Source organism: Drosophila teissieri, chromosome 2R (genome assembly GCF_016746235.2).
Source record: "Drosophila teissieri strain GT53w chromosome 2R, Prin_Dtei_1.1, whole genome shotgun sequence".
NCBI classification, from domain to species: Eukaryota; Metazoa; Arthropoda; class Insecta; order Diptera; family Drosophilidae; genus Drosophila; species Drosophila teissieri.
This window is the reverse complement of record NC_053030.1, coordinates 19,944,975-19,960,208: the sequence shown is the minus strand read 5'-3', so window position 1 is coordinate 19,960,208 and position 15,234 is coordinate 19,944,975. Positions and strand designations below refer to the sequence as shown.

Here is a 15,234-nt window from a genome sequence, read left to right as displayed (position 1 = left end):
CCTTCTTAAAATTTAAATGTGTAGTGAATTTACTTGTTCGAACTTAGTAAATATATTTGAGGTAATTAAGTACTTTCATATTAGTTGGTATATTTTTGGACGGCAAAGACTAAATGGAATCTTTAAAAAGTATTAAAGGTATTCATGTTATGATCTACAACATAAACGTCTTAGGTATAAAAGAAATTTTCAAAAAGAAATTAACGTAATCTTCTGCTAATCTATATAAATAACTTGTCTTAGAGATACATTTTCAAAACTTATAACCGTTATAGTTAAGATACTTTTATGGAAGAGATTAACAGTCTCTTTTACAGTGTCTGAGCTTTTTCAAAGCTTCAATGGCACGATCATAGTTGGGCGCTCTTCTGTCAGCTCTTTGGAGAACTCGATGAGCTTTGTGGGAGCTTCGACAACGTCAACAATCAACTTGTTTGCCTCTCTTTAATATTTCAGTTGCCTTTTTACCCTCAGCTAAGCCGGTTGCGTTTTAGTTAAGCGAGAAAGTAAGTGAAGTGGCATAATATTTGTGTTTTGCCTTAGTTCGTTGGTCACACAAATAAGTAATTAACCAATCTATTTCAGCTGCTTGTATCATGTCGGCCAAACCCATCCTCTACTACGCCCCCCGCAGTCCCCCCTGCCGAGCTGTTCTGCTGACGGCCGCCGCTCTTGGTTTGGAGTTGGACTTGCGGTAAGTTCAATCCCCTCACCCCACCATCCCCCATTCCACCATCACAGTAGCTGATAAACCGGTCTCCCCCGCGACCACTCTCTTCATTAACCCTCCACTGGAGCAGTGGGGTCTTAAAAGCCCCGCGCTTAATATGCTGGCCATTTCCATTTATTACTTAATAATTCAACATTAAGGTACTTAGCTGGGATAGCAGATGGTGAGGTTTTGCTGTCAAATAATAAGAAACGTTGTCATAAAAAACATTTGCTAACAGTTGATTGTTCAGTATTACACAATATAATCATGTAGCTATGACACAATAGAAATAAGGAATACATATGGATGAGTAAATTCGAAAGCTGATCATGAAATGGCTAAAAACTATTGACAAACTAATGGTTAAACTACTCTATGCTCTTTCGGCAGCTGTACTCTCGTTCCTTAGCTTCTTGCTCACTTTCTCTTCTCACTCACATTCCTTTTTCTTTTCTCTTTTTCAGACTAGTTAACGTCAAAGGCGGAGAGCACAAGTCCGCCGAGTTCCTGAAGCTGAATGCGCAGCACACGATCCCCGTGCTCGATGATAACGGCACCATCGTGAGTGATTCGCACATCATCTGCGCCTATCTGGCGGATAAGTACGCTCCGGCGGGCGATGACTCCCTGTATCCGAAGGATGCGGATCAGCGTCGCCTGGTGGATGCACGTTTGTACTACGATTGCGGTCACCTGTTCCCGCGTATACGTTTCATCGTCGAGCCGGTGATCTACTTCGGAGTTGGCGAGGTGCCCGCCGATCGAGTGGCCTACCTGCAGAAGGCCTACGATGGCCTGGAGCACTGCCTGGCTGGCGGAGATTACCTGGTGGGCGACAAGCTGACCATCGCCGATCTCAGCTGCATTGCATCGGTGTCCACGGCCGAGGCGTTCGCGCCCATCGAGGCGGAGCAGTTCCCACGCCTGGTGGAGTGGGTCAAGCGCATTCAGGCCCTTCCGTACTACCAGAAGAGCAACCAGGAAGGTCTGGAGTTGTTGGTGGGTCTGGTCAAGGGACTTCTGGCCGAGCGACAGCAGAAGTAAGCGAACTTAGGGCTTTGAAGAAGATGTATCAAAATACAATCGCATTTGATTCGAAATCAAGATGGTTCTGTGACTTTAACTCTTTTTTATGGCTGCTTAGAAAATCTGAAGCTTTAATTTAGCTCATAAAACGTATGATGCCAGTAGATTCATCTCGAACAATCAATCAATACTGCGCGTAATAAAAACATGAGTTTCCTGAGACAGCAGCCAGGACGATGAATCAAGGCCGAACAGCAAACAATAATAGGAGATGTGATACTCTGGGTGGGGGTGGTATTTGGGTGGCTTTGGTTGGGGGGTGGCTGTAGGTGAGACGGGAATAGAAGCGGAGACAAGGACAGCAACTGCGACTGTGAGAGCGACAGTTATGTGCAGCTGGTCGAAAAGTAATGGCAAAACTTTTTTATGGGGAAAATGGGAAAATGCCGCGGCGCAGGCAGGCAACCGGTAACCTGAACTTGCCCATGGACTGTGTAAGTGTGTGTCTGTGTGTGTGTGTGTGTGAAATTCAAGCCAGAAAGTTTTTCCTGGGTCCGTTCGGCTGCTGGCCATTGTTGTTGTTTGTTTGTTTGACTTGTCGGTGTTTGGCGGCGCTTCTCGTTATTGATTACAAGCTGTAAGTGATCGCATTTATAGTTGTTAAAGCTTCTTTCGGCTTTTGGCTTTGGCTTTGTACTGGTTGCGGCAGCCTCTTGACTTTGCTTTTGGTTTGGGCCACTTGAACGGAAACAACTCGCAAGTGCGACACGGATTTTCTTTCAGTTGAAGTCTATTTAAACTTGTTTTCCAACTTTCAAGGGGATGTCATTTATTCTGCGTACTCGAAGATAACACAAACGCTCGGTTGACGCTGTTATGTTGCAAGCTTGAAGTAATGAGTTGATATTTTAGCAATATATCTATTATTGGTTGACATAACCTTTAAGCTAATAATGTTTCAGTTTTATAAGGGTATATTTAGTTTTTCCTTCATGCGCTTGCCACAAGTAATGCATTCCCAGTTTGCCACAAGTAATGCATTTTCAGTTTACCAATAAATATTTAAAAAAAGTAAATGCATCCCAGCGAGTGGGAGCTGCAAAGTGCAGCTGACTTTTTGCCCACATTCTGCCTTGATGCACGCGGATATGGCTGACGACTTTTCGCAAACGTGATGTGACACTTCACTCTGCACTTATGGCCGCCAGTCATTGTCGATCAGCAGTGGCGACACGAGGCGGCACCACTGGGTGCAGCCGGTAGTATCCGGTATCCAGCGTACAGTATTCAGTGTCCAGTATCCAGAACCCAGTAACCAACTGCCATCAGCCATCATCAGGCAACAGCCATCAGGCAACAGCCAACAGGCATCGGGCATCAGCCGCAGGGAGGCACTCCGTTTCGATTGAAGTGCAACACTGCGGGACAAAAGTTTTGCCGCCGAGGAGCAGCGGTGCGTGGAACTCGATTTTGGCCACATTTTCATCATGCTTTTTTCACAGTTTTCAAATGCCATTAACTGTGCGGCGTGGGACGATGGGATCCGAAGGGCTTTTACTTTTACTTTTACTTCGTTTTTTTCCCTTTTTTGTCGGGGCGGCGAGTGTGTTTTTGGGATTAAAATTTAATGCCGCAAAAGGAAAAAAGGCAAGCTAAGCGCGTGCCAGGAGCGTTAAGTAAACCGGGGCCAAAACTGTAGCTACCCATGATTAATGATGCCTTTTTCGGTGGCCAGGACGCCAGGACACCACAGTGCCAGGACCTTCGCCCATTTCCGGTTCGTTTAAAGTTGAAACGTCGCCGGCCATCTGTTTGCCGCCTTCTGTCGGGTTCGCTTCATTGTTTGCTCTGCGGTTGCGGTTTGTTTAACAATGAAATTAACTTCTCCACTGAGCCAACGTTCATGCAGCAATTGCCAAACAAAATTCAATATTTTGCTGGCAGTTAGAATTTGGCATTCGGCTGGCCATGAAGCGGGCTCATTAAACTAATTGGAATACGCATTTATTGTGCGCAAATCACAATCTGACCAATTACCAATAAGCCAAACAAAGCTAATCAACGTTAACGATTTGGAAGTTTGACATTCATATAATTCTGGCATAATTTCGTCATGGGTTTCCAATCACAGCAATCGGACTGTGGGGACAGTGATGGGATCTGTTGTGCCATCGAAAGGCAATACATGTTGATGAAAAATTCATCTTTATTAATCTGCCTTGTTTGTAAAGCACTTACACGTGTTATTATGGGCACGGACTTCTTAAAATCGAGCAAAGTAAAAGGTTGTGTCGCTCAAGATGTAATCCACACAGAACTGCATGCAAATTGGCATATCATCATAGGTATTTGCCATCACTGCGTCGATTGGAGTGGGCCACTTGGCGTCGACATGGTTCTGCTCTTCAAATGGCCGGACAAAGGGACGGGACAGGAGGACTCTCGTGGGGAATGAATGCATGTCTCCACTCGATGGCCGGACAAGGAGCGGCGTTGATGGGCGCACTCTTCGTGTTGCGTGTCCGTGTTCGATGTCCGGACCTTCATTTCCGATTCGATGTGTATTCCGACACTCGTACTCAACAATTGACAGGCACAGGCTGGCTGAAAGCCGGCCATACATAATGCTGAAGATGCCCACTTAAATGGGCGAAGGGGGCATGGCACGAACTAATCACCGGGCAATGAAACTAAATCTGTTTTGAAAAACTAACCCAACTATAGCTCGTAACGAGCGAGTGCATTTGTGAGTGTGCCAGTACAATGAAAGGCGATTATCCTGCTCAACTTTCCTGTCCTGTCCGTTCGTCCGTTTGTCCGTCCGTCCGTCTGGATGTCCGTTTCTCCGTCCGCTTGGATGTCCTTCGGATAGTTTGCTGCCTGCCTGGCCGGCTGCTGATAAACGGCCGCACAAACTTGTGGGCTTTTGTGCCGAGGCCTGCCATTCAAAACGGGGCCAGGTCGCTGCGAGAACATCCTGCATCCTGCACATCCTGCGAGCGCCAGGACACCGGGCCGCCCGGTTTCGATGCATGTTGATTAGGTGCTCGCCGCCATTCGAATGCCGCTTGCTGACAGCAGCCACATTTGCATTTGCATAATTGGATATGTATGAATGCAGCCAAGTTGATCTGTAACTGCAGAATCCCAGACTCCGGTCCGAGTGCAGAGCAAACTTTCCCATTGCCGTTGACATGTCATTGCGCTTTCATTTAATCAATATCGAATGCAGCGAAGGTCGGGCAAAATGCATATATAAAGTAGATGGGTAAAGTGCTTGCCGGCAGTATAAGTGTCGGGGGAAAATGGAGGTATCTGCATGTGAGCACCAAGAAGCTGGCTCTAAGGATCAATGTTTAATGGCCGTGAAAAGAGGAGCAGTCGTATCATTTTAAAAGTAGTAACAATTAAATTAACGGATTGCAATCTAAGCACTTGCATCAAATATTTACTGGCTTTTTAAACTTCCACGTCTGAGTATTAAATAATTTGCAAATAAAGCTGCAGTTACTTGCAAGTAATAGCAATATCCCTTTTATATCTCAATTACCAACTTTCTTCTTACTATTTTGTGAGTCACTGTACGCGCTTCAATGTTGACTAATTAATTCGGCAAATGTGTTAAAAGTGTACTTTTGCTGGACACGCTGTTGCAAGTGTAATTAGCTTGAATAATGGACCCTGACAGCCGACGATGTGTCGCATTCCGGGCATTCGTGCCTCATTCATTATCCATTCCACGGCTGCCAGCGATGTTTGAACTTTGCTTGCAACCCAAGTGCCGCAAAAATAAAAAGGAAGGAATGGATTCTGGCAAAGCAGCAATTATAGACAATAAATTTGTTGACACTAAGTGCTCGACAAACTTTTCCAATTAGAGCCAACAACAAGCGAATTATTGCCCAGGAGTGGGCCTGGGAAAATCGGGTGTGAGCGTGGGAAAGTGGCAGTGGAAGTGAAAGTGGGATTGGAAGTGGGGCGTTTTCCGGGAACTCTAGGCTCTAGGCTGACTTGCAAATGAATTCATTCAGCCATATGACTCGAGCGAAGACCGCTCCTGATTACAGGGCCCCCGGCAGCAGGCGAAGCTTCTGGCTTTCACGCCGTTTTCACGCATCCGCCTCATTGCGCTCCGCCAGGCACTTTGGTTCCCGGTTGCCACTGCCACCGCGGAGTGCCTATTGCCACTGCCACTTGGCCACCTAGCTGCCTGACTGTCTCGCTGCCTTGCCACCTCCATGGGCAATCTCCTTAAACCAATTAACTTTCATTTGCCGCCACAACACAACCGCAAAATTGGCCTGCCAGCTTCATTTTGGGGTTCAACTCATTGGTTTATCTATGGCAAGGCAGTGTCGCCCAATTCAGTTGCTAGGAATTGGAAAAAAAGCCAGCATAAATGGATTCGCCTATGTTCTTTGATTTCAATCGCCACTGCTAGACACGTGAAAACACACATTTTATGTTTCAAATTTCAATTTAACCAGTTTCAACATTATAGTGTATAATATTTTTAAATATTTGTTGTATACTTTGGATATTTAGTTATGTCTGCTTTACTTTCTTATTGGCAATGCGTAATGTTTTATTAAATTTAAATGTCGTATTTTAATCTGCCATCACATCTTTTATAATCATCTTTTATATACACCAAAAGGCTTTCGTTGCTATTGAAATATCTATAATTCTTAGAGTTTTCTGTCAGTGCATTTCCGGTGGCTTGGTGTTATCGTTTGTACAACACCAGGAGCCAGCTACCAGCTGCCATCCGCCAGCTGCCAGATTCCAGATGCATTCAGTTTGCATCCAAAATTTTTGCAACCCTTCTTGCCGCACGGCCAGACACACAAAAGCTTTTGTAATTGCCTGACTCATGGCCCACATGACGTATACGTGTTTTGCATACGTGACTCGAACCCCCTCACACTGCGCACCCTATGCTCCCTATAAATCTCATTCTCTTTTGCCATTTTTGGGGCAGCTCTGGTAATTGGTTTTGAGTTTCCCACAGACGGATTCCACCTGTCCCAGGAGCGGAGGTGAAAAGGGGAGGGGGCCCAGCTGGTTTAATTATGAGCATTATGCCCAATGAAAGAGTCCTCTGCCTGGCTGCCATGCCAGCAACTATGCTGAACTTTTAGCACCCAAAGCTGATGGCGCTTCTTAATAAGTTGGCAACAAAGCATTTTGACGCCCCAAAGAATGGGGATAGAACGGGAATTAATTATCTTTTGACTTTCACTTTATTTGGAAAAGATTTTTAGACGCATTTTCGCCGCGCGTGTAGTAAATTCTCACGTCACTTAATGCACTGGCATTAGATATACGAAAAGTATACAAAGCAGCTGTCTAAATGGGGGAGTTTATTCGAAACTGAAGTGTGCGAAAGTAGTGGACTGAAACAAAAATGTAATTTGTAGTACAAATGAAGCTTCATTTAACACTCGATTTTAATTAAGGCTTCGCCTAGTACTCACTATAATTTTGAATTTCATGGGAATTGTTGTAATTAAAATGAATTTATTTTTGCACCCACAGCGATGGGCATTGTTTGCTGTGTAGATCCTGAAATGGGACCGGATACGGGCTGCCCAAATGAGGAAGCTCGGTAACGAACTCGCATTTAACTTTGTCTAATCCTCGTTAGCATTTATTTGGCCAGCTCAGGTGCGCCGAGGGTGGAGAGTGGTGGGTGGTGGGGGGATTACATTTTTGGCCATGGCGGCATTTGTAGAATGTGTGGCATATATAAAGGCCCACATGCACACGCACACACTTACTTTCGTGAATATTCATTCAGTTCGCATTACCAAAGCCCATTGTTGTGCGCACTCGTTGTTATTGTTGTCTCACGTGGTGATGCCTGGTTGTGTGTGTGTGTCTGTGTGTGGGTGTGCGTGTGCGTGAGTGTGTAAAGTTATTAAAACCATTCAAAACGTTTGCTTTGGATCCAGGCACACCGTTCCCGGAGTCCCATTGTCCCCATCCATGGATATCGCCGTGCAGTCATGTGTGCGGGCGTGTAATTTGCATAACTATACACGCCAGTCCAATCCGCATCCTGTTTGGATTTGAATAGGTTTTCCTAGGCTGCTCCAGGATGCCCGCCCTTCCAGTCACTCCACCGAATCCATCGATAGTCCCAATAAGGGTACAAATACCTACAAAATGCCCAGAAAATTACATAACCGTTCCAAATTAGCCCACAATGGCCGGTGTAAACAGACAGACAGAAGTCAATCCAATGTGACGAGCGTTCGTGTGCATTGAAGGTCCTTTTGGCCATTGGAATCGGATAATCGTTGGTTTGACTGCCACTCTCGGGCGCTTATATAAGCACTCACCTATTCATGGTGTTGCTTACAAATTACTGGATTAGTTGTTGAAACTCTTTGGGGGAAATTTGGGAATCCAAACACACTCGTGTTGCTATTGGTCCTTCTATAAAAAGATATGACCTTTACAAACGTTTTTTCTCTTGGCCATAAGTCAACATATCCTGCAAATAGAATCTGCTGTGTAAAAACGTGTAAGAATGCGTCGAAAATTAATCGAACTTTTTGCAGAGAGAACGTGATATAATTATACCCGTTAGTCGTAGAGTAAAAGGGTATACTAGATTCGTTGAATAGTATGTAACAGGCAGAAGGAAGCGGTTCCGACCATATAAAGTATATATATTCTTGACCAGGATCAATCATCTGGCCATTTCCGTCCGTCTGTCCGTCCGTCTTTCCATCTGTCCGTATGAACGTCGAGAACCAGTATGCAGACTCCAGAGACATATGCGCAGCCCAAGTTGCTTGCCCCATCTTGCCACGCCCACTGTAACGCCGACAAACCGGCAAAAACTGTCAGTGTTGAAGAGCCTCCTTCGCACTTTATTCCTGCACCACGCACCCCGCACCACGCACCCCACACCCCGCACCCAGCAAACGTAAAAAAAGTAAAATGTAAAATGTAAAATGCGGGCTGCAGGGTGCGGGGTCTGGGCTGGGGGGTGCAGGGTCTGGGTAGATCAAGGTACATCTAACTAAAATTAAACCGAACAAGTTGTAAAATGTAAATGTAAAATAAAAAAAAAGAAAATGTAAAAAAAAAATGTTAATGTAAAATGTAAAATGCGGGCACGGGGTGCGGGGTCTGGGCTGCGGGGTGCGGGGTCTGGGCTGCGGGGGCTGTGCGAGGTCTGAGTAGATCAAGGTACATCTAACTAAAATTAAACCAAACAAGTTGTAAAATGTAAATGTAAAAAAAAAATGTAAATGTAAAATGTAAAATGCGGGCTACGGGGTGCGGGTCTGGGCAGGGTGGTGCGGGGTGCGGGGTCTGGGCTGCGGGGCTGTGCGGGGTCTGGGCTGGGGGTGCGGGGTCTGAGTAGATCAAGGTACATCTAACTAAAATTAAACCAAACAAGTTGTAAAATGTAAATGTAAAAAAAAAATGTAAATGTAAAAAAAAATGTAAATTAAATGTAAAAAAAAATGTAAATGTAAAATGTAAAATGCGGGCACGGGGTGCGGGGTCTGGGCTGGGAGGTGCAGGGTCTGGGCTGCGGGGGCGGGGTCTGGGCTGCGGGGCTGTGCGGGGTCTGAGTAGATCAAGGTACATCTAACTAAAATTAAACCAAACAAGTTGTAAAATGTAAATGTAAAAAAAAAATGTAAATGTAAAATGTAAAATTCGGGCTACGGGGTGCGGGGTCTGGGCTGGGAGGTGCAGGGTCTGGGCTGCGGGTGCGGGGTCTAGGCTGCGGGGTCTGGGCTGCGGGGCTGTGCGGGGTCTGGGCTGGGGGTGCGTGGTCTGGGCTGCGGGGGGGGTCTAGGCTGCGGGGTCTGGGCTGCGGGGCTGTGCGGGGTCTGGGCTGGGGGTGCGGGGTCTGGGTAGATCACGGTACATCTAACTAAAATTAAACCAACAAGTTGTAAAATGTAAATGTAAAAAAAATGTAAATGTAAAATGTAAAATTCGTGATACGGGGTGCGGGGTCTGGGCTGGGAGGTGCAGGGTCTGGGCTGCGGGGTGCGTGGTCTGGGCTGCGGGGCTGTGCGGGGTCTGGGCTGGGGGTGCGGGGTCTGGGTAGATCACGGTACATCTAACTAAAATTAAACCAAACAAGATGTAAATGTAAATGTAAAAATAAAAATGTAATGTAAAATTCGGGATACGGGGTGAGGGGTCTGGGCTGGGAGGTGCAGGGTCTGGGCTGCGGGGTGCGGGGTCTAGGCTGCGGGGGCTGTGCGGGGGCTGTGCGTGGACTGGGCTGGGGGTGCGGGGTCTGAGTAGATCAAGGTACATCTAACTAAAATTAAACCCAACAAGTTGTAAAATGTAAATGTAAAAAAAAATGTAAATGTAAAATGTAAAATGCGGGCTACGGGGTGCGGGGTCTGGGCTGGGAGGTGCAGGGTCTGGGCTGCGGGGTGCGGGGTCTAGGCTGCGGGGTCTGGGCTGCGGGGGCTGTGCGGGTCTGGGCTGGGTGGTGCATGGTCTGGGCTGCGGGGTGCGGGGTCTGGGCTGTGGGGTGCGGGGTCTGGGTAGATCAAGGTACATCTAACTAAAATTAAACCCAACAAGTTGTAAAATGTAAATGTAAAAAAAAATGTAAATGTAAAATGTAAAATGCGGGCTACGGGGTGCGGGGTCTGGGCTGGGAGGTGCAGGGTCTGGGCTGCGGGGTGCGGGGTCTAGGCTGCGGGGTCTGGGCTGCGGGGGCTGTGCGGGGTCTGGGCTGTGGGGTGCGGGGTCTGGGCTGTGGGTGCGGGTCTGGGCTGTGGGGTGCGGGTCTGGGTAGATCAAGGTACATCTAACTAAAATTAAACCCAACAAGTTGTAAAATGTAAATGTAAAAAAAAATGTAAATGTAAAATGTAAAATGCGGGCTACGGGGTGCGGGGTCTGGGCTGGGAGGTGCAGGGTCTTGGCTGCGGGGTGCGGGGTCTAGGCTGCGGGGTCTGGGCTGCGGGGGCTGTGCGGGGTCTGCGCTGGGGGTGCGGGGTCTGGGTAGATCAAGGTACATCTAACTTAAATTAAACCAAAACAAGTTTTAAAATGTAAATGTAAAAAAAAAGTGTAAATGTAAAATGCGGGCTACGGGGTGCGGGGTCTGGGCTGGGAGGTGCAGGGTCTGGGCTGCGGGGTGCGGGGTCTGGCTGCGGGGCTGTGCGGGGCTGTGCGTGGACTGGGCTGGGGGTGCGGGGTCTGGGTAGATCAAGGTACATCTAACTAAATTAAACCAAACAAGTTGTAAAATGTAAATGTAAAAAAAATGTAAATGTAAAATGCGGCTACGGGTGCGGGTCTGGGCTGGGTGGTGCATGGTCTGGGCTGCGGGTGCGGGTCTGGGCTGGGGGTGCGGGTCTGGGTAGATCAAGGTACATCTAACTAAAATTAAACCAACAAGTTGTAAATGTAAATGTAAAAAAAAATGTAAATGTAAAATGCGGCTACGGGTGCGGGTCTGGGCTGGGGGCGGGCTGCGGGGTGCGGGTCTGGGCTGCGGGGCTGTGCGGGTCTGGGCGTGGGGTGCGGGTCTGGGTAGATCAAGGTTGAAATGTAAATGTAAAAAAAATGTAAATGTAAAATGTAAAATGCGGGCTACGGGGTGCGGGGTCTGGCTGGGGTGCAGGGTCTGTGCTGCGGGGTCTGGGCTGCGGGGTTGTGCGGGGGTGCGGGGTCTGGGCTGGGGGGCGGGGTGCGGGGTCTGGGTAGATCAAGGTACATCTAACTAAAATTAAACCAAAACAAGTTGGGAATAATTTGTAAACGTAAAAAAAGTAAAATGTAAAGTGCGGGCTGCTGGGTCTTGGCTGCGTGGGCTGTGCGGGGCTGTGCGGGGGCTGTGCGTGGTGCGGGGTGCGTAAGAGTAAAAGTAAGTAAAAAGAATTACATTTAACTAAAGATAAACCAAGACAAGTTGGGAATTATTTGTAACTTTACTTTTTTTACGTTTACAAATAATTCCCAACTGGTTTTGGTTTAATTTTAGTTAGATGTATCTTGATCTACCCCGCACCCCGCAGCCCGCACCCCGCACTGCCATCATAAAATATAAGAAAGTAAATTACAGTTATCCATTTAAAGGTGCGCCTTAAAGCAATGGGTTTATATCACTCCACATGCAAGGAAGCAAGGAAGCACTTCCTGGCCGAAGACAGTGTCCTCGGAAGTGTGTCAGGGGCAACCGCCAGTTGGCCAGTCAACCAGAGTCCGGCCAGTGGGGCAACCTCAACTCACCTGCAACCAGTTGGCGAGGACGGGTCAGTAGCAGGTGCACCTGTCACAAAAAGGAACTCAATGGGCGGTCCTAGGAGGCTGCTTTCCAGTGGGTGGTGGTCCAATGGTCTGGTGGGTGGTGGAGTGGAGTGAAATGAATGCTGCTCCGCCTGCTGCGGAATATGAGAAATTGGGTTTGCGGCGTTCCAGTCAAATGCACATTGAAATGGTCTTCATGCGATTCGAACCGAATGTTGTTTGGCTAACCCAAAGGTATCATGGAAATTCATTAACACACTTCGTTTGGCAAAAAAGGAAAACTAATTTTGTTTCAACATTCGATACAAATGCCTTTCATGTGGCTTTTTTGGCTTCATTTCTTTACAGAGCTTTCTGCAAATGTTAAATACATATTTGGGTTTTCTTGGCTAAAGAAAGAAATATGAAAAAAGCTAAAGATTTAATATGGAAAATGTTCCTGTGCTTTGCTTAAACCCAGCTAAATGTGGAGCCACCACATCCACATCCGCAAATGCCTTGTTTTCACTGCATAAAAAGCACATTTGGTAATTTGTTAGCCAGAATTTGAGGACTGGCTGTTGGTCCTCTTGGTCGCTCCGCAGACTCGGTTGCCTGCATGTTACACTCTCGGGTAAAATGTACTTGCATAATTTATGCGAAATCAGCGACGTGGCTGAAAAAACAACCCGCAAGTGGAAGTAGAGCGAGGAGAGGAGCACTTTATTTGGCAGCCGGTGGCACGTAAAATGCTTTATCCCCGATTCATTGTCACCGAAAAGATGCTTTATCGCTGCCAGACTACAAATTCCAGCGCAGCTGAAAATATCAACGCTTGAATCTCATCCCAGACAGGTGGGATATCTGGCGGGCGAAAAAGTGGGTGTATGTGGCTGTGTAATGGAGATGGTGTCCCTGTTCCGGGGAACATGACTGGGGGGCAGTAGAGAAATGAAAGGGAAGGAGGAGCAGCTGGAGGAGGAGCAGCAGGAGGATGAGCAGCAGGAGGAGGAGCAGGAGCAGTGCCCACACTTATCTGCTGGGCGAGGGAAAACTTTATCTTTAGTCATTCAATCCTGCCCGCCACACGGACGCTTTTTTCGGGGGATTATGGATAATCACCTTGGCGCGGAGAGCACGAGGAAGATGCTCGGTGCCGCGAGGAAGACGCATTTGTTTTTATCGCACTTTTTACTTTGGGCGTGCACTGAGAACAAATCTATCCATGTAATCAATAAAATGTTTCACATTAGGAATTTACAGAGGAGTAGGATTTATATATACAAATCCCTACTTTAATTTAAAATGCTGCATATTTAGTTATTCAGTTTTGCTACATGTCGTAATGTTCTTCTTTAGTTAACATTTCTTTCTTTTTGAGACTTTTTCCGGCCGTGTGCGGATCCTTTTGATCCAACATTTTTTATCCCTGTTTATTTTTGCATAATTTTCTAAGCGTTGTGCCTCAGTTTTAGTACATTTTCATTTACCTTCTGCCATGGCCGTGCAAATTTGTTTACCTTCGTGCGTGCGCAAGTGATTCCAGATTATGCAAAAGTTTAAGTTTTCATTGCATACGCCCAGGCGTATTATTCGCACTGCGTGTCAATGCAAAACAAAAAACATTTCTTACGAAAATTCAGCGAAAGTAGCATGGCGCGGGTAAAAAGCAAAAACGACGTTTATATTAAATTGTATTGTTATTCTTAAGGCGGGAGCCTTATTTTTCGGGCTGCCCACGGGCCGCCAAAGATGTTTACTTTACTATATATTCTGTAAACTTGCCGCCGGGTGTTTTTGCCCTGTTATTGTCAGCGTGCCAGGCAAATGAGTTTACGAGCAGGACAACACAGGAAAAACAAAAAAAAATAATAATAAGGAAAAGGAAAAGCGAACAAGGAAGGCAAAACTAACTTTGTGCACATCTTACTCGCTTACAGGCCTCCCTTGTTTTCTGACTTGCCTCTTGTTCGACCCTCTTCTTCAGCTTTAAGCACTTTTGCTCCTTTTCACTCTCGAAAAGGATACTCTGCATAGGGTTATTAGGTTTTCAATATAATGATATTTATAGAAACTAAAGACATCCTAGGTATAAATCGTAAAATGTAATATTTAATTTAATATCATAGAACTTTGGATTTATAAAACCTTATTACTAACTAAAGGAATATATTGTACATTTTCAATAATATAACGAACATATTGTACATTCCCATTTAAATAACGAAATATTATTCTATTGTTTCCTTGACTATTAAATAAGTGTACTAAAAGCATCGGTGCAAAAACAAATGAATGGGTCCTTTGTTCACATCCTATCATTAATGTCCTCGTGTTCGCTGGCTGGGCCTCGAAAAGCAAATTTCAAACATAATGAGGGTCAAACAATATTTGTGATTTGGTTTTTCCGAGGCAGAAAAAAAAGAGCTTTCTTGCTCGCGAGCCTTTCATTGTTTTTCCTTTTTCCTTTTTTTCTGGCCACGAAAAACATTACGAACTGGTGTATGTATGTACATGGGCAACATGTTTAACCTTTTCGGAGCTGGGGTAAAGTATTTAACATGTTTGTCGGGTTTATTGGGATTTTTTCATGACTTTAATATGATTCGTATTGGCTTAAATTTTGTATTACTGGTATGTTACTATAAATTTATATTTAAATTTCTATTTATTTATAGTTTTGGAAGCTCTTTGTCAAAAATACATGTTTTATTTTGAGAACCGACTTTATTATGAAACTTAAAGAAAACATTGCAATTTTATTTTAAAAGATTTTGTTGCAACTTTCAGCGGTTGGCAAAATATAAATATAATAACACAAAAATTGTTACCTAATTTAAATGACGCGGTGCATTGCAATTATCGATAAGTGCTTATCGATACTAAAATAAAAAACTGGTCACACATGTAACAATCGCCATCTGGCGGGCGGTAGCAGAGTGCGCCTAAAAGACTGCAATAAAATTTGATTATATTTGGCGGTTCATTTGAAAGGATTCTTTTCTTTATTAGTAATTCAAATATTTTCATTAAATTATTATACTTAGAAGTTTGTAATTCCTTGACCATTTATATAATAGGATAAAATATTTATATTCCAGAGGAAAATACACTAGTAGTCCTTTTGGGTTTTCTCTCCCAGCGTTTCGCTCTTCCTCTGTACAACCACCACCACAACAGGCGATAGCGGCGGCATTTGAACTTTCAACCCCCGAAAGCCACGTGCTCCTGCAGCTTTTGGCCTCCTTTCCGCGTGCGGCAAT

At 45.5% G+C, this 15,234-nt stretch overlaps 1 protein-coding gene across 1 annotated transcript; it reads left to right on the top strand.

The window, feature by feature from the left end:
• The first annotated feature begins 461 nt into the window (after positions 1–461).
• LOC122613214 (glutathione S-transferase 1) lies at positions 462–1,816 on the top strand. Its single transcript, XM_043787277.1, has 3 exons — positions 462–506; positions 586–694; positions 1,177–1,816. The coding sequence occupies exons 2-3, from the start codon at positions 597–599 to the stop codon at positions 1,754–1,756; spliced, it is 678 nt and encodes a 225-aa protein (XP_043643212.1). The 5' UTR covers positions 462–506; positions 586–596; the 3' UTR covers positions 1,757–1,816.
• Positions 1,817–15,234: the final 13,418 nt, after the last annotated feature.

Bases quoted from the DNA above. Each gene is read 5' to 3' on its own strand.
- LOC122613214 (XM_043787277.1), top strand. From the start codon at position 597: ATGTCGGCCAAACCCATCCTCTACTACGCCCCCCGCAGTCCCCCCTGC. The intron at 695-1,176 runs GTAAGTTCAATC...TCTCTTTTTCAG, and splicing joins GGTTTGGAGTTGGACTTGCG to ACTAGTTAACGTCAAAGGCG.